General features: G+C 33.5%; 2 protein-coding genes across 2 annotated transcripts in view; both read left to right on the top strand.

Annotated features, from left to right (window-relative positions):
- The window catches only part of LOC137404783 (glutamate receptor ionotropic, kainate 2-like), a 17,181-nt gene extending 15,827 nt beyond the window's left edge, over positions 1-1,354 (top strand). Inside the window, exon 9 of the mRNA XM_068091015.1 lies at positions 1,202-1,354. Within this exon, the coding sequence (XP_067947116.1) occupies positions 1,202-1,354 (153 nt within the window). The remainder of the gene's footprint in view (positions 1-1,201) is intronic.
- On the top strand, positions 1,207-20,462 carry LOC137404134 (glutamate receptor ionotropic, kainate 2-like). Its single transcript, XM_068090289.1, has 12 exons — positions 1,207-1,315; positions 1,910-1,952; positions 3,786-3,937; positions 4,138-4,222; positions 7,652-7,790; positions 8,333-8,451; positions 11,826-12,043; positions 14,770-14,876; positions 15,020-15,233; positions 16,624-16,626; positions 18,369-18,536; positions 20,060-20,462. The coding sequence occupies exons 2-12, from the start codon at positions 1,925-1,927 to the stop codon at positions 20,219-20,221; spliced, it is 1,395 nt and encodes a 464-aa protein (XP_067946390.1). The 5' UTR covers positions 1,207-1,315; positions 1,910-1,924; the 3' UTR covers positions 20,222-20,462.

The following is a 20,462-nucleotide window of genomic DNA, read 5'->3' as shown; positions in this document are numbered from 1 at the left end:
TGATGGTAGACGAACGAATAGTTTTAGGCCAAAGGTTGCGTTTATCGAGCAAAACTTTCACGCATTGCATTTGTGCTAAATTCAACGCGTAAAATTTTTGCTCTGCCAAAACATTGTTTGAACTATAATATCGACTGATTCAGCAATGCAGAAAAAAATCTGAGACCAGAAGACATTGTGGAAGGTATTGGACAACTAGAAGATGTTCGTTCCATCAAAAGCAACAGTCAGAACGCTGCTATCCTAGCAAACGATGCAAATATTTTTGTTTTCAAGTTTTTGTTTCTCAATATATATTCAGAAGCAAAATATTGCGTTATAAAAAATACACAAATATATATTTGTAGCATTTGATAGATTATCATTATATAACTTATAAATTGACAGATTTATAGCATACCATTTAATAGCATCATTGAAGTAATCTGATCTTTCAATTGATCGACGCTCATAACTCCTCTTTTGTTGCACACAAAAAGCTAGTTTTGGCTGCAAACTGTAGCAAACATATTAATGAGTGCAATGAACCTTTATGCAATATTGTTAAATATAGATATAAAATTAAAATACATCTTTAATTTTAGAATGAAATAAAAATTAAAACCTCCAACAAACTTCAAAGCAGGACACAGACTATAATATCATCGCAGGTTAATTACAAGCAATAAACATTAACTGGCAGAGATATTTCTCAGTTTCTCAATGCATATTTATTAAAAGATCTTTGACAAGTTGGAGGTAAGTTAGCAGATTTATTGCATCTAAAATGTTTTATATCGCTCCAATGGAAAAAGAGGGCAAAATATAGGTGACATTCGCTTTGCCTGTAAAAGGGCTAAAGTTATCTTCCCAAATTCTGACGAGCCATTTGTAAAATGCAACACGAGCCTTTATTTGAACGCCACCTCCAATTGACTGCAACTATAGGAAAAGAGTTGAAAAATAGCGGTTTTACAGTATATAGGCCTTATTAATGTATTTTAAAAACAACGGAAGATCATAAACTAAACACTGTTCTGAATGTTCTGTTCTAAACAACTGTTCACCAATCTGAATGCCATGAGTTTGAATCCAGTACGGTGCAATCTTTTTTTCAATCCCCAGCCATGGCCTTAGATGGATGGTCACGTATCTTATTTTAGTAAAGAGTATAGTAACATTTATACCTTGAAACTGCAATTATTTACCGCATTGTTTACAGGTTGGTAACTGGAATGTGGCTGATGGGCTGGACATCGCTAATTCTGAGAACCGCAGGAGAGAGGAAATTCAAAGAGACCTTAAAAACAAAACACTTCGAGTCGTTGTCAAGCTGGTGAGTGTTTTTATCTTTGTATCTCTACTAACAAACTAGGCATTGCTGATACTTCATCTCTCATTTGTTATTATGAATAGTATTTCTGAAACATGGCCTTTGCACACTAGCTGTATAGTTTTATTCACGTGAGCAAGTCATTGCATTGGTGCAAGTGAGCATGAAGTCACATGCACAAATGCACTGCATTCATGCATGTGGTCTCATGCTCACAAATGCACTGCACTTATGCATGTGAAAACAATATCATAACATTGATAGGTACTACCGAAATTCCCGGCGTTGCACAGGTATTAAAAATCAGCTTATGATCAGTGAAAAATAATGTAGTTGCCTGCCACTTGCCATTAGCGTGGCACATTGCCAATGGCTAATTTGAGCTAGCTAATAAATTAAACTTACTAATACGAGCTGTGAGAGCAAGCTTTAGTGACATTGTAACGCAATGCTCTGCATATTTTAACCTAGATAATCTCGCATATCATATACTCACTCGCTTCCTTTTAAAAGTAAGAACAAGTTACAAAAAGGGAGACTAACTGATGAGTTGAAATATTAAGTCATTTATATGATTAATTTTATTCATGTTTGCAGGAGGAGCCATTTATCATGAAAAAACATGATAAAAATAACAACAGTAAGTTTTGATGATGTTGTATCAGTGTGGTTTGTCCTATGGCTGATGTGGTTGTATTGGTGTGGTTTGTCCTATGGCAGATGTGGTTGTATCAGTGTGGTTTGTCCTATGGCAGATGTGGTTGTATTGGTGTGGTTTGCCCTACGGCTGATGTGGTTGTATCAGTGTGGTTTGTCCTATGGCTGATGTGGTTGTATTGGTGTGGTTTGTCCTATGGCAGATGTGGTTGTATTGGTGTGGTTTGTCCTATGGCAGATGTGGTTGTATTGGTGTGGTTTGTCTTACGGCTGATGTGGTTGTATTGGTGTGGTTTGTCCTATGGTTGATGTGGTTGTATTGCTGTGGTTTGTCCTATGGCTGATGTGGTTGTATTGGTGTGGTTTGTCCTATGGCTGATGTGGTTGTATCAGTGTGGTTTGTCCTATGGCAGATGTGGTTGTATTGGTGTGGTTTGTCCTATGGCAGATGTGGTTGTGTTGGTGTGGTTTGTCCTATGACAGATGTGGTTGTATCAGTGTGGTTTGTCCAATGGCAGATGTGGTTGTATTGGTGTGGTTTGTCCTACGGCTGATGTGGTTGTATTGGTATGGTTTGGCCTATGGCTGATGTGGTTGTATTGGTGTGGTTTGTCCTACGGCTGATGTGGTTGTATTGGTATGGTTTGGCCTACAGCTGATGTGGTTGTATTGGTGTGGTTTTTCCTACGACTGATGTGGTTGTATTGGTTTGGTTTGTCCTACAGCTGATGTGGTTGTATTGGTGTGGTTTTTCCTACGGCTGATGTGGTTGTATTGGTTTGGTTTGTCCTATGGCAGATGTGGTTGTATTGGTGTGGTTTGTCCTATGCCAGATGTGGTTCTATTGGTAATCATCTACATACAAGTTGATGTGTTCTACCCAAGTCTGCTTCAAACCCTGAATATGTCACATGTTGGCTGAATATTTTTCTTGAAATACACTACCATTCATCTAAAAGCTTATTAATGAATATTGCTGTAAATTGCACATAAAATCAATAACAAATGCATTGTGTACATCTAAAACTATTTAAAAATGTAAAAAGTTAGTTACAAGCATAGACCTATTAACTATACGTATTACTATTAACTATTAAGTATAGTTAATAGGTCTATGGTTACAAGTAACAAGTAAGCTAATAAAGTATTGGTTAATAGAAAGATGTTTCCATTGCTACCTTGGAGAAGGGGAATTAAAGAGTAGGCTTGGAGATGCATAAAGACAGTAGATGTCGAGGTGATGATAAAGGTGGCTCTCTTTAACTTTGGATTTATGCTCTCTTAATTTGCCTATATTTATTATCTTTGTATTCTAAACTGTTCTATGTTTCATTTTGAATTTTTACGTTTGGTTTGTCTCGCAGGTGGGTGTGATGTTTCATAAAATTTTAAATGTCATATGTTGGAAATTGCTTCATGTTTGAACTCAAAAATTTACTGAAATTTAACATATTTTATTGATGACTTTGCACGACAAAGCTGTCGAAAGTAGAGGTTTGACTGTATGAGTCAATAAAAGTTTGACTGTACTAGTAAGTAGCGGTTTGACTGTACTGGTAAATGGAGGTTTGACTGTACTAGAAAGTAAAAGTTTGACTGTACTAGTGAGCAAGGGTTTGACTGTACTAATAAATAGAGGCTTGACTGTAATAGAAAGTAAAGGTTTGACTGTACTAGAAAGTAAAGGTTTGACTGTACTAGTAAATAGAGGCTTGAATCTACAAGTAAGTAAAAATCTTGTTGTACTAGTAAGTAGTGGTTTGACAGTGTATTCATATAGGCTTGTGCAGTTTTATCATTGGTTGTTTATTTTTAGCACATTTTTATGGATTTGCAAAAGACATGCTGGACAGGATAGCTCAGAACCTGAATTTTTCAGTAAGTCTGTTTGAAGTGGCTGATGAGACCACTGGACATAGACTGGAAAATGGCTCATGGACTGGTATGATTGGGACACTCATTAAAAAGGTACATGGAATAAAGTGACTACCCCATTAGAATTGGAAACTAATGATTTTTTTTAGTGGAACTAGTTGTACCTACTGTTACAGCTATTATATGCTAAGTTTATCTTTAAAATGGAAAACAATTGAAAAAATTTAAATTTTCAAAAGTTTCACATGTGACCTTTAAGTTTTTTTAAAGCCCTTGTGCATTGTTTTTTGCAGGAGGCAGATCTGGCACTAGGAGAGTTGACTATTAACTATGAGAGATCTAGTGTCATAGACTTCACCAAACCTTTCATGAACATGGGTAAGTTTTAAAATGATCCATAAATCCATAAAGATACCAATATACACAAAATCTTGGTAGATTTAGTCAGAAACTATTGGTATTTTTTTATAATTTGTGATTGTTTTTTGATGTTTGTGGTGATCTAACAGCCGGGATGTTTCAGGATTAAAATCGATAAAAATTTATCGCAACTCAAACACTCAGATTAATTGAAGGTGCAATTGTGACAGCTATAATTGCCAAGACACTGACAGAATAGAGACGCGTAACGCTGTAACTCAAACGCAATAGCCGATATCGACGATCGCAACGATAACAACTAGTGACATCATTTCAGGCATATTTTTCTTCTGAACATTTTAATCGTGACCAAGTTTCGTCGACTTTAACTAGAAACATCCAGGCAGTCAGATGACCTCAAACATGAAAAACAATTGGTGAACTATTCGCCAATTGTATTGGTGAACGGTAGGGTCCGAGATCAAATCTTATGCAATACGGAGTCCCCATTTTAATAGATAGAGCTGGACAAACCGAACTGCAGACAAACTTGGAGATTAATACATATAGACTAGCTGAAAGCCAGCGTTGCCCAAGTAATAAAAGCCTTTGTACAAAAAAAATATTTTTATTGAACATATAATAACAGTTACCATTCTGATTTTTAAACTTCATATCATGAGAAAGTGTTTTGTGCAGTTAAAATAAATTAAGAGAAAAAATAAAACAAGTGTAAATGTTTTCAAACTTTGTCACACAATTGTAACTTTTAAACTTAACTAACCAGCGTTTTAACTGCGATCATGTTTTTTCAATTTTAATCTTGAAACATCCTAGCAGTCAGATCACCTCAAACATTAAACAATCACAAAAGATAAAAATATACTGATACTTTCTGATAAATTTACTAAAATTAGTGTAAGTTTATCTTTAAACTGCTATCTTTATGGAATGCTGGAGTTGTAATTCCCTTCCATTGGAAAACCTCTAATTGTAGGGTGAAGTTTAGTGTTCGAATATTTTGAACAACAGAAAATTGTTATTCCAGCAGGATTTCTGGCAATAAATAAAGCATTTTTGTTTTATTAGAAGCAAATGCAAATACAGCCTTTAATCTGCTGCTGTTCTTACTAGTTTCTTTTTCGTGAAGAACCTGGTCTACTGTTTTGACTTGAAAAAGCTGTTTTTAAATATCTCACTTTTCTGTTTCCATGTCTATTCTCTGTTTCACATTTGCAGCGATGTCTTTATGTTAATTCTTATTAGCATAACGACATTTACATTTAGTCATTAACATGACGTCATTGACTTATTTCTAGTTGTGTGCATCTTGAATATAGAATTATTTCTTATATATAACTGCTTCTTATTAAAAACATATTTAGACTCCATCTTGTTACAGTATTTAGCCAAAACTGTGGTCAGAAACCACTTGTAACTTAGTGGGCAGTTTTTTATTTTCATTTTTTTATTATTATTTCTGGAAGTTGTAAATAGAATAGATTATGATACATACTTATGAAACTAATTTATTCCAGTAGCCATTTTGTAAGCAGAAACTTTTGTAAGTAGAAACACATTTTACCATATATATGCCCTCATCTCTTCCAGGCCTAAAAAGGTCAGACATAATTTCTTTTATAAATTATAAATAGTGGTTAAAAACTGTAACAAATGCATGTTGGAATTAGATTACTCTACAATAAATAAGAAAAGTACACATGAAAAAAGAACGCCAAAATAACAGATAAAAATTAAGAATGATATAGTAGTTTAACTTTAGCATTGGCCGACTAGATAGAAAATAAGCCACAGGGCATCAGCCAATGGCAGAGCAGCTCGGACACACCACTTTGGAACTGAGCTGCCCAACCACTTCAACGACTAAAGGCAGTTTTTTAAATTTGTAGTTTTTGACTTTTTGTGTTTAGAAGCATCTTTTGTTATTCAGAACAATATTTCTACCAAAAGACATTTCATAACTTGGAAATTTTATATTTGGGGTCTTTCATTTAAGGAGGTGTTATTGCATTTAACTCAAAACTCAAACAGACTTTGGTTTTATAAAAAAATTCACAAACTAAAACGAGAATATACATTAGCTTTTAGTATTTTGTTACAAAATATTTTTCCCGTTAGGCTGGTAGCGTGACAACAGAAACAGGTGTTATTCTATCATACTGGCATAAATACCATAAATAATTATTTAATTTTAATATCTAATAGCAGCTACAGTCAAACATGGATAACTCGTCCACGGATAGCTCGAAAAAATGGTTAATTCGAACATTTCCTTTGGTCCGTTCCCACGTAATGATAAATTGCTATAGATAACTCGAATTCAACACTGTTAATTCGAACTGTTTTTTTGCCCAACAGCTACCGAAACGGTTGTTTTCGCTTTAGAAAATCACTTTATTCAAAGCCATAGAGGTAAACTTCATCTTTTCGTAATTCATAAGCGTCGTTATTACCACCATCGGCAAAATATTTTTGTCAACGACTTTTCTAAAAGTTTGGTGAAATTGGATTTATACAGCGATACAATGAATAGCACGGGCTAACCGGGTCACGCGCGTAAGAATTTTCGCCACGAACATACAAAACAAAAATCGCATGTTGTTTGGTATATGCGTGACGAAAATCCTTGAGTGCGTGACTCGGCTAGCCCGTGATGAATAGTTTTCCGACGTTGATTCCGTGTTGAATCAACGTCGGAATGTTGAATGTTTAAAACGTCTTAAAAAATGTTGTAATTAAACGTATACGTTGTCTGAGCTACAAAAAATATTCATCGTTTGACCTAAACACAGAATACGTGTGTACATTCAATAAGTATCTATTAAAAAAGCGTGAGTGATATAGAATGTACCGTAAAACCTCGTAAAACTTCTAATTGAACTGCCTCGGAGTGTTGCTCTTAACGAATCCCAGGTAAAGTAAAGTAATCTGCATAAACTTCAAGAAAAAACGGCAAAATTGATCGTGGGTAAAACCCCAAAAGAAAAAAATGTCTTTTCTTCTGAGCATTTCAACATCAATCAAGTTTTGCCAATTTTAATCTAAAAAACGTCCTGGCAATAACATCACCTCAAACAACAAACCAATCTCAAGTGATAGAAAAATATCTATACTTTTTCATGAAAACGTTTTAAACTTTACATTAGAAGCATTTAATTTGAAACAAGCCATTTGTGCTTTTGATTTATATTATAGTTTGTATATGTACATGTATCTACTAATAAATAAGTAAATACATGGACTTGTGACAGTGCTCTGATAACTTGAATGCTCTGATAATTCGAACAATTTTGCTCGGTCCCTTGAAGTTCGAGTTATCCATGTTTGACTGTACTTTGTTTTTTGGCAAAAACTGTCAGCTGAGAACTTGTACCGGTTTCAAGTAGGGCAACCAATATAATTTCAATATGCACATTTTTATGTCAGGCATCAGCATACTGTTCAAGAGACCTAAACAAGATCCTCCAAAGCTCTTCTCTTTCCTTCAACCTTTCCATGACAGGATATGGATGTGTATGATTGGTGCATACGCATTTGTTAGCGTTTACACTTTTGCCGTTGCGAGGTAGGTCTTCCATGGAACAATCTGGGTTGAAAATAAGAAAAACTCTATAGAATTCTAAATGGTCATCAGCAAAATTTAAGAACTTTTTCCAAATCATCTTGAATCTTTGAGGGTTATTCACAACATGATCAACAAAAGATTACCATCCCAATGAAACACATAGCTCAGACAGAAAGCAAGTACCAGAGTGTAATATAAATTCATTTTGCATATAATTTGCACAAAAATTTAGCATCTAGCGCTACTTTTCTGCTTTATTAGTGTTTGCTTTCAAGTATTTTTTTTTGCTTGTATGCTTTTCATTCATTCAAGTAAAATTATTAGACCAGAGGCTTTTGACTTCGATTTAAAATGTTTAAAACTGAAGTCATTGATATCAGCTCATCAATATCAGCTTTTCCTTCCTCAATGTCATCTCGAATGTCTATATGTTATTACTTATGTTCATATCAGCTAATTTCTTGTATAATATTAAATATATTAAATATTATAAATATAAATTTTCTGCTAATATTTTGTATGTAGAAGAGTACATGTTACAGAGTCAGCCCATATGAATGGAAGAATCCACACGCTTGTAATCCTGATTCAGATACCCTTGAGAATGAGTTCACCATGCTCAACAGTTTCTGGTTTGCCATGGGTTCCTTAATGCTTCAGGGTGGGTAATGTTAGCCTTAGTTTCACAGCGGCCTTAACCAAATAGCAAAGCTTTTGATTTTTCTAACCTTCCAAATCTTGTCAAATTTTATTTTCTGTTTTGTATTTTTGTATACTGATATTACTTTTTTCTAACATTTTGTTCTAGTTTTAACTTAACAATCGTAAAATTTGTCACATCTTTGTATATGTTTTACTAGTTTTAATTTAAAACTTACTCATAACAATGAATTAAGTTGGCTAAAAATGACAATTTTTATAGGAAATACACAGAATATGTGAAGTTGTAACATCACATCCGTCAGTTTGAATGACTTTTCATTTTTAAATCTGGGATTTTGCTTGTTGTGTATTGGCCTATGTTATTGGTCATCTTGATTATATAGCACTTACATTTAAGTAAAAATATGACGGCGCACTGTTATGTACATTTACGTTGGTGATAGAATTTTGGCATGTTAACAATTTTCACTGAAGTTGTTGACTAATTTAATCTACTAATTCGCTAATCTAGAAATAAAGTCAATAAATAAAAAATAAATAAATAAATAAACATTAAAACAATTTTTCTTATCATAAAATTGTTGGTTTGTGACAAGGTTTCATATTCTTTAAATGAACAGATATGCCAAGAGCTTGCATAGTTTCCATCTTTGCTTTTGACATGACATCTATACATTTGCATCTCATTTCAGCTTATGTGATAAACCAAATTGCACACAACATCCAACAATTATTTTGAAAATGTTATTGTTAGCTCCTTTAACAATGTTCCAACTAAGATCCTTTCAGGTAATAGAGAAAAGTATTTTGATCACTATTTGTCAAACCATTTACAGTCAAACATGGATAACTCGTCCACAAATAGCTCGAACACATGGTTAATTCGAACATTTCCTTTGGTCCGTTCCCACGTAATGATAAATTGCTATAGATAACTCGAACTCAACACTTTTAATTCGAACTGTTTTTTTGCCCAACAGCTACCGAAACGGTTGTTTTCGCTTTAGAAAATCACTTTATTCAAAGCCATAGAGGTAAACTTCATCTTTTCGTAATTCATAAGCGTCGTTATTACCACCATCGGCAAAATATTTTTGTCAACGACTTTTCTAAAAGTTTGGTGAAATTTGATTTATACTGCGATACGATGAATAGCACGGGCTAGCCGGGTCACGCGCGCAAGAATTTTCGCCACGCACATACAAAAAAAAATCGCATGTTGTTTTGTATGTGCGTGGCGAAAATCCTTGAGTGCGTGACTCGGCTAGCCCGTGATGAATAGTTTTCCGACGTTGATTCCGTGTTGAATCAACGTCGGAATGTTGAATGTTTAAAACGTCTTAAAAAATGTTGTAATTAAAAGTATACGTTGTCTGAGCTACAAAAAACTATTCATCGTTTGACCTAAACACAGAATACGTGTGTACATTCAATAAGTATCTATTAAAAAAGCCTGAGTGATATAGAATGTACCGTAAAACCTCGTAAAACTTCTAATTGAACTGCCTCGGAGTGTTGCTGTTAACGAATCCCAGGTAAAGTAAGGTAATCTGCATAAACTTCAAGAAAAAACGGCAAAATTGATCGTGGGTAAAACCCCAAAAGAAAAAAATGTCTTTTCTTTTGAGCATTTCAACAACGATCAAGTTTTGCCAATGTCAATCTGAAAAACGTCCTGGCAATAACATCACCTCAAACAACAAACCAATCTCAAGTGATAGAAAAATCTCTATACTTTTTCATGAAAACGTTTTAAACTTTACATTAGAAGCATTTAATTTGAAACAAGCCATTTGTGCTTTTGATTTATATTATAGTTTGTATATGTACATGTATCTACTAATAAATAAGTAAATATATGGACTTGTGACAGTGCTCTGATAACTTGAATGCTCTGATAATTCGAACACTTTTGCTCGGTCCCTTGAAGTTCGAGTTATCCATGTTTGACTGTATTTGATTTTAGTGGCAAACTGTTGCTCTTGTTGCTGTTTACATGAAAGGATCCTAGTTGGAACATTGTTGAAGGAGCTAACAATAAAATCTTCAAAATAATTGTTGGATGTTGTGTGCAATTTGGTTTACCACATAAGCTGAAATGAGCTGCAGATATGTAGATGTCATGTCAAAAGCAAAGATAGAAACCATGCAAGCTCTTGGTATATTTGTTCATTGTGTTTATTTTAATTTGTTCATCTTGTTCATTTTCATAATAAAATTTGTTTTAATGTTTATTTACACTTGAAAGCAAGTAGTATTTTACCATGACTTGATGGTAATAGTTAGGCAGGTGTAATTTGCATGATCCCCTCAATTGCTGCCTTACTTGCAATCACGTTTGTCTTTACACAAGTTTTCTGAACATGGCGCTGGGCGCGTTTGCAAAATGACAATTGGATAAATAGCCAAAGGATTATGCTCATGTTTTAATGCCATACAAAAATCATAAAAAGAACAACAGCTAGTAAATCAAATTAATTAAATATGTAAATGTTAAATTTAATGTAAACTAGAATGTAAATTTAAATATTAAATGTAAAAACTAATCTCTATTAAGAGAACTGGTATTAAATAGATCAGTGTTAAAGGAGCTAGCGGTAATATTTTTAAAGTAATTTTTAGAATGCAATCGCCGTATGCAATTAGTTCATATCACGTAAGCTGAGATGAAATGGAAAGCAGCAACAAAAAATGAAATCAAAGCATGTAACTAAAATCATGTAAAACCGGTAATACAAACCATGAAAGATCTTGACATATCTGTTCATTTAAAAATTATAAAACCTTGTCACAAACCAACGATTTTATGATAACAAAATCTGTTTATGCTTATTTACATGTGAAACAAGAAGTATTTTACCACGACTTTATTTTTCAATTGGCAAGTTAGTAAGTTAAATTAGTCAACAACTTCAGTCAAAATAGTTAACATGCCAAAATTCTATCACTAACGTAATTTTTAGAATGCAATCGTCGTATGCAATTTTTTCATATCTCGAAGCTGAGATGAAATGGAAAGCTGTAACAAAAAATGAAATCAAAGCATGTATCTAAAATTATGTAAAAACAAGGACACAAACCATGAAAAATTTTGGCATATCTGTTCATTTCAAAATTATAAAACCTTGTCACACATTAACAATTTTATGATAAAAAAATTTGTTTCAATGTTTATTTACATGTGAAACAAGAAGTATTTTACCACAACTTTATCTCTAAAATTGCGGTTGGATAAATGACTAAGAATCATTTTTTTTCTTGTATATCAAAATCGATGAGACTATACAGTTTACAGCATTGTGAGAAAGTAAAATAACACTTGATCAACAGTTTGATGAGCGATCTGTAGGGGAGATAATTCTAATTCCACAGGAAGTGAAGTCGCACCAAGAGCCAGTTCAACCCGAATTATATCCGGAGTCTGGTCCTTCTTCACACTTATTCTAATATCATCATACACGGCTAACCTCGCTGCCTTTCTCACCATCACTAGAATGTCTACGCCTATACAGAACGCTGATGACCTTTCAAAGCAGACCGCAATCAAATACGGCTGTCAGTATGGAGGGTCTACTTACCGATTCTTTCAAGTATGCATTTATTAGTTTTCTATCAAGTTGTTTAGCTAATTACTACTCATGTAATGTAAAGATATCAGTTTACACTTCCTGTTGCCAAAGGAACCACTATGATCTTTTTTGCAATGCTGTTTTTGTTTAATTTCAGCTTCCTAGATGCTCTTATTATTATTATCATTACTATTATTATCATTATTATTAATATTGTTATTATCATTGTTGCAGACACTTGCCAGCTGTCACTTGTGAACTTTCCGTTGTGACACTGGTTGTCACCTGTTGGTTGTCACTTGTCAGTTGTCACTTGTTAGATGTCACTTGTTAGATGTCACCTGTTTATTGTTTAGGACATTTTGTTGAAGCGTGTAGAGTGTTAGGGTTTGTATTAAAATTGTTCATGATCCGTTCAATCTCTCTAAAAATTAAAAATTATTTTTTTAAACAGTATGTCATTTAGAAAAAAGATTCAACTCTCCTTGCTACTTTTCTCAAAAGTAATTGTTTGTTGAAATAAAATGAATCAAAATACAATTAAGCCTCTACATACAAAATTAATTCGTCTCTAGTTTTGATCATTATGTCAAAGTTGGAGCAAACATACGTCAGAGCAAACATTTTTTAAGAATACACTATATTTTTACTGTTTTTCACAGATAGAAAATTGCATGATAAATACTTCAGTTAATTACACATAATATTAAAACAAATGCATTACATAAAACTATTTTTAAACTAAATTTATGAACTTATTATTCATTTACTTCGTTCAAATTATTAAAGTAATAATAATTAGTAAAAATATGCATTTATTTGTTATTTTACCTTAAATGCTAAAATTGAAATTTAGACTCAGCGATGTGTAGATTTGAAAATAGAGATGACAGAGATGATAGAGAGACAAAGTATTATGTAATCTTAACTTATATTAAGTAAAGCCTATTATAACTTAGCTCATATATGCTTTGCTGTTTTATAGTTATCTCTCTTTTATTTTTCATTCTCACTAGCTTCGTTACATTCACTTTTAAAACTGTCATGTGTTGAGAAACCTTGACGGTTGACATAAAGACTGTTTTGAGTGTAAAGTCCAGCATTTACTTAAAACTTACATACATGTATGTCAAAAGGTTTGTACGTTGAATCGATCGTAAGAAAAGGTATGGTTTGTTCTATGAGAATGGAAGGCTTACTTACCCCTATTAACAGTGATATTATAGTATATGCACCATTCAATGCTCATATCTATTTTGTATGCAGGACTTCTCTCATTTCCACTGTTCATTACTTTGATTGGAGTAGCGTGTCAATTTATTTTATTTTCTTGGTAAATTTTTGTTGATTGTTTTGCATGACTGTGATTCGTCTTTTCTTGCTAAGGAAAGGTCACCCATGTTACGCCCTTCTTCTGGAACATTCTACAGTTCTATCGAGGTGGGTAATGCAGAGTAGATCTGCTGAGCCCACCACATACGCATTGGCTTCACCTGCGTTGTATTTTATTTCAGGCAGATGGACATGTAGGTTTCTCATAAATCTAAGTTACTAGGGGTCAGATATGCTGACCTAAGGTCATGTAAGGCTGCCAATTCCTGCTGGCATTGCACGCTATTCCCTCCTGTCTAAAGCAATGTAACAAATACTTTTTTCTTTACAGTTTTATTGTTTAAAGATATTTTTAACATGTTAGCAGTTGTCTTCTGCTGTATTTTATACAGTTGAGAAAACGTTAAGGTATACAAAAGAAAAATGAAGCGGATTTTCACCAGTTCTCAAACTAATGTGCAAAATTTAGTTTGAAAATGACAACATAAAATATCCGCTTAGCTTTAAAATCTACTGTGATAAATCAAGTACAAAATAGGAAAATCTTACGTAACGCTTGCCAAACTAAGGAAGGTGCCAACATTTTCTGTTATGCTATTGCTTTCTCCTTTATCTAATCCTAATGTATTTTGAAGGATTTACTGTGGTCATTGTATGCACTAGATCTGGTCTTATTGTCAGTGTTTTTATTAATATTTATGTATTAGACTCATGAATGAAGGGTTGCAGGTCATAAAATAGGGTTTGGGGTTTAGCATCCAACAAAATAGGATATAATATCTTTGCAGTAGACAATGCATTGGTTGTTGCTGTTTGATATTTTTTTATGTTCAAGCTATCATTCTTGATCAGATATATTTTCAATGAGCATTTTTACAAAGATTTGTTGCTTTTTACTTGAAAAGAGAATAAATTGTTGATAATCTATTCGAGCTTTGTATTTTTTATATTCTGAAGTATTTAACCACTTCTGTTGTTCTCTTTTTTGTAGGACAGCGCAGTGAGTATTTTTAACATTTTTACCTTGCTTGTAGTTTAGTCTGCCTGTAGAATATTCTAGATTCAGCATTGCTTATTTCTATATGATTTTGCTATTATTGCTGGCCTGTTACTCTGCATTGTAGATTTTATTTTACTTGCTTTCTGTGAGTTATCCGTATCCATATCTGCTAGAGCCAACAGAATAGATGTAAGTCATCTTTGATGGCTGTGTTAGGCAGCTGTCAGCTCTCAGTTTTTACTTTCTATACCAATGTTAAAAGCGAGTAGAAATTTGCATCAGAACACAATATCATTTATAGATTTTTCAATATCATCCGTTAAATTTGTAATATCACTTGTTAAATTTGTAATATCACTTGTTGAATTTGTAATATCATTCGTCGAATTTTAAATGACGCTCATTGAATTGGTAGAAGGCAAAGATTCCTACATATGAGAAGATGTGGAACTTCATGTCTCAGAATCCAGACGTGTTCGTGAACAAGAGTCAAATGGGAATCGCTAAGGTCAAGGGTGGCAAGTATGTACATCGGTACCTCACTTATGGGTTGGTACATCAGTCGTGTGACATCAATAGTACTGCTGCAACTTCAACAAAGCAGTGTACCTGCCTCTATGTGTACCAACTTAACAATTATTGGATTTGTCTGTCCTTTATTGTAGATATGCTTATTTAATGGAGTCAACCCCTCTGAGGTACCAAGTATCCAAGAATTGTGACCTAATGGAGGTTGGAGGAGAGTTAGACAGCAAGGGCTATGGTATCGGGCTGCCAAAAAACTCCCCTTACCGAGACATTATCTCTAATGAGATTCTTAGGCTGAGTGAGAGCCAGGTTTTGTTACGAATGTACAACGAATGGTGGGATGTAAGTCAAGTCATGGCTTGTCATAAGTTATTTCTTCTTGCGTTTAAATTTTATAACTTGGCATAAATAAAACAAGATTTCAAAGTTAGATTATAGAGTCAAAAATGTTAAAATATAGTTTAAGTAACATCCAAAGTTCTATTTTTGGCTGCCTCACTTGGCAAATTTTTCAATATAGCATAAATGTTTGACTTAACGAAAGTTAGTCCAACATACCATTTTATACAATTATACAAATAATAAATTATAAGAATAACTAACAATATGTTTACACGTAGTCATCACTTAATGATGATTTGCTTAACAATGATTAATAGTAATAATAACTATTAATAACAGTTAATAATAATGCTTAACGATGATTTGGAATTACGATAATATTTTGAAAGTGGTCAAAATATACTTGAAGAGTCTAAATGAGAATAAAGTAAACAGATATTTTTTAAAACCATCAAAATAGCCATGAATGTATAGATGTTTCAAATGTATGACAGCCATGCTAGTGTTTTTATGCTATACAGTGTTAGGCTAATAACTGCCAAGCTTTATAAAAAGATCATATGATACATACAAATTATGCAGTTATACATACAGCTATGCTAATATCTGTCAAAGATGAAGCACTATTAAAATGACCTATCATATATAAAAATGTTAAATGAAAAGAGAAATAACAAGAGAGTAAACATATAGAATAGGTAAAATTATGTAACATTGACCGCAATATATTTTATAGTAGAATAACATCTGTTTTTATTCTTGTGCACAAACAAAAATAAAAAAAAACTTTAAATTTAATGTTTTTGTTAAAAGTTTACACTTACTATTAACAAGTCAATAGAAAGTAGAGAAAGAGAAAAAGTGAAGAACTACAGTATAAATAGCCAATATGTATGCAACGGAGAAGGTGAAGGGGAGGAGGGTCAGAACATAACTCCGCAATTGATTGAGGACCTGTAGCTAATCCTAGTGTTTGTAAGATCAAGCTATATTCACCATCTCCATCACCGCCTCCGAGCCTACACTTCTGCTTGCAAGACTCCAGGGTAAAATAATAAAACCAGTTTTATTGATTACTTGATTATTGATTACTTTATTGATTATTAATTATTTTATTGATTGATCAGGGTGTTTTCACAAGAACTTTTAAACCTCGCAATAATATATTCGTTTTATTGCTCAGTGTAGGTAGCCACAGCATTTATTCAAAAATCATTTCAGCTTTTAGGTTATGGAGCGAATTAAATCTATAGAACGAATTAAATGTTTTGCCCTGTATTCTTATGGGAATATTTGATCCAACATACGACACTTGTAGCATATAATACAGATCTTAGAACTAATAAAATTTGTATGTAGAAGCTTAACTGTATATACTAATTACGATTAGAGTTGAGAGCCTGTAAGAAGTTCAGTAGAACTCCCGCCCTCCTCACCTCCCCCCTGCCCCCCCCTGCCCCCCCTGCCCCCCCCCTGCCCCCCCCTGCCCCCCCCCCTGCCCCCCCTCGGCATATAGCATTAATTTATTCTGGGGTTGGGATTGTAAGGTGAAATCGCTGTATGATGAGGCATTTTAACATTTACTCTCTTTTGTCCTATCTATTTCGAAGAAATACTCATGCAGAGAAACCAGTTTTTGGTGGCTCCTCAATATATTTCTGAAATGACCCATGCACCTGTCATTAACACTGTCAATAAGACGATTTGCCAGATTTTTTGTGCTTACGAACATTAAGTCGAGCACGGTTTTTAGACCATCCGATAGTTTACCTCATATCTGCCGATGATGTTTGTTTTGTTTCCTGTTTTTTAAATTCCTATATTGTTTCTAGTTTTGTTTCCATAGTAACCATCTTTTTGCTTTTTTTTTGCTTTTATTCGCAACTTGGAACCCGTAGAAATGAATTAAAGTTTGATATAAGCACTAAAAAGCACAACGTAAATACGATATAATAAGCATTCGCTCAAGATAACCACGCTGAAACCCTCCACTGATTTTTCCCTTAGCTATCCTTAGATGATGAATAGCATCTTAGGTCTTTCGCAGGCATTGTGGGAGAATTTTAGTCACAAGCTTTTTAGTAATTTTTTGACAACACTGCAAAGCCATGGAAATACCAAAGCTAGGGAGCGAAAAAGCATATTCCATGTGATAACTTGAAACCAAGGGTTGTCATATCTGGGGTTTTACTGTAACAAAGTAACCAATGACCATTCACAAGAATCTTATTTACTCCCAACCAGAAGATAATAGTTTTTTTTCTTGCTCTCAACAAATACTATTTATGAATTGATAGCAGGAGCGTTAGATTGTAAAAGGTTAACCAACAGAACGCAGGATATAGGATAAAAACACAGGAGTTTATTGCTGCTGAAAAGCCAAAGTGATTTGACTGATACTTAGTACAAATAATTACTAGTCGTAGTGCTATGTTTCTCAAAGAACAATAGTTATAAAATTATAATGAGTGCCCAGAACATTCAGTTAGAAATGGGAGTTGTGTTAACTAACTCATGTTTTTGTGTTGAGGGTAGTCAACATTAGATATTAGTACACATATCTATATGACAGTCATGGAGATACATCTATGCAAGTTTTAGAGAAAAAACCTTAGCGTTAGATTGTTAACGCCTTTTTAAGTAGACACATCTATTCTCATCTTTCATTTCATCAAGCCCTTTTATAATTTTTATCTTTTTAAAAAATTTTTTAACCTTGTTCCTAACACCCTGATCTGCTTGATTTTGTTTCCGCTATTTTATCGAGTAAACATCAGCTGAGTGAATATCCACAGGACGTTTGTAGCTGCTACAGGAATCTCATTTTATAATCGTCTGCATGCAGGTCATAAGTTGAAATTCTATTTGCAAATGCTGTTACACACCTAATTTTGGTATTCAAGCACACATTTGGTAAGTAGGTCACTATGACGTAATTCGCTAAAAAAGGATTGGCTGATAACTTGACAACATTTAATATGTTGTCAAGTTTATGTTTAGTTTAATATGTTTCGTGGCAGCTCCTCTAAATGCAAATATAGTAGATTTTGTGGCATTTAGCATCTAGCGTAGCTTTCATTGGCATATAAGAATGTATTGTGTTACTAGCCTGAGAACCTGCTGTTGTAGTCTGATGCCAATGAGAAGTGTGAGCAAAGGGAAGACTCTGTGTCATCCACCAATGCTGCACAACTCGGGATGGACAACCTCGGTGGTGTCTTTGTATTTCTTGTTGGAGGATTTGCCCTGGCATTGACTATTGCCATTCTTGAGTTCTGTGTCAATGCTGTGGTCAGCAGTAAATCTGACAGGGTAGGCAACTCCAAGTTAATTTTCATACTCATTAGTCATACAGCTGAAGAACTCGAATTTTAATCTCGAAGTCTACAATGTAAGCTAGCATTTTTCTACTAACACTACCACATAGGAGAAACAAAAGCTGGTGCTGTCTGTCTTTGAGAAGTAGCGCTGTTTTATTCAAGCCTTTTTCAGCATTTCGCATAGACATGTCTAACACTCTCATACAACGGCATGCTGTTATTGGTTTGTTATTTTATTAAATGGCAACAGCTGGTTAGCTTAACAGTGTAAAAATATGGTAAATTAACCAAATGTTGCAACTCAACAACTTCAGCTGTATTTAAGTTGATTCAGCCAATCACAACTGAAGCTTGTTTTATTGGACAGCTTATTATTAGCATTATCCACTTAATTTCATTTTAAATGATCAAATCATTATTCAGAATGCAGCAAATAAACAATCAACAGGTGAATAAGCTTAAGGCTAATTTTATAGTATTTATACTAATTTGTTAAAGGAAATTGATAAACTTAAGCGGCATGTCTTTAAATATCCTGTGTTCAAATTGAATTGAATTATCTTTATGATATAAAATATAAAGTTATGAAATCAAGCCATAAAATAAGAGTGAGTTTTTGATGAGTTGGGGTGGTCAGTAGAGCTATTTAATTTAGATGATACTGGTAAATATTTTCTATATTTTAAAATAACGAAATAACTAAAATTATAATAAAAAAATTATAATAAAAAAAGTTCATCATTATTTAAGATTTTACATTTTTAGGACAGTTTTTTGTATGTAGTTCTTAACAATTGTTATGAGCTGGTCTCTGAAACCTGTAGAAGTGTCAAATCCTGATTCCATCATATGATGCATTGAATGCCACAAAAGCCAGTGATATATAAGTGTTCAATTGAATTTCAATTTTATATTGAATTTAATTGAATACAAACGTTTTTAATAATGGAAAGTTTTAAAATAAGTATTTAATGTATAAATATTTAGCAATTTTAATTTGTTTGCGCAAAATAGGAGTCATTTCTTCTCATATTTAAGTTGTCTAAAATCAAGAGTCGCATTTCTTTCTCAATGCTTTAATAAATAACCCTTGCAAGGTAGATCAGATTGTTTATTCAGCTACATTTATGTAGTTTAGATGCTGAGGCTTTCTTAGTTCATATGTGGAAAGTAATATTAGCTGATATTTTCACTTCAAATATACGATGAGCAAAACATAGATACTGTATATTTTCCCAGTGACACATGATTCTGTGTTCATCTTGCAGTTGCGCAATACCGTGAAACAGACAAACAACACTATTTTATTTTACACGTAAATGTATATATTTGTAATAAAATAATCTCATTGCAGATTGAAAGTTATATTAGTAAAAAACAGGACATTTTCATAGCCAGTTAGTCCGTTGTGTTTAATATTTAAGGAACACTGGCTTATGAGAATCCACTGAATGTCACTTGTCTGAAACATCTGACAGTGACAGGTCTACATAATTTGTTATGCATCTCTTACAGCAAACGCTATGTTCTGGGCTCGCTGAAGAATGCAAATTTTCTGTAAACTGCTGCGGACCGTCTAAAAAGCCTGTGCGTCTGATGAAACACAAGATTTCAAAAAAGCTTTTGAAAGGATACGGAGGTCGGTCACACCCCCGTGGCTCTGACAGCTTTACCTGATTCTGTTGATAAGAGGTGCTGATTTGTCATACTATGATGTAGTCCGGTTATTAATATGAATAAAAAGTGAACAAAAGGACTTTGAACGTCCAACTCGTCTCAAATGTTTGTTTTGCCTTACTTTTGGCTTTCATATGTATTCTTTCAGTCATTTGATGGTGATGGATTGTATAAAGGGATGCATACTGTAGTCTTTTAGAAGTCAAACATTTGTAAGTCAAGTCAAACATTTGTAAGTCAA

The sequence above is a fragment of the Watersipora subatra genome, chromosome 9 (genome assembly GCF_963576615.1).
Source record: "Watersipora subatra chromosome 9, tzWatSuba1.1, whole genome shotgun sequence".
NCBI classification, from domain to species: Eukaryota; Metazoa; Bryozoa; class Gymnolaemata; order Cheilostomatida; family Watersiporidae; genus Watersipora; species Watersipora subatra.
The sequence above is the reverse complement of the archived record's forward strand: the minus strand, read 5'-3'. Positions and strand labels throughout refer to the sequence as shown.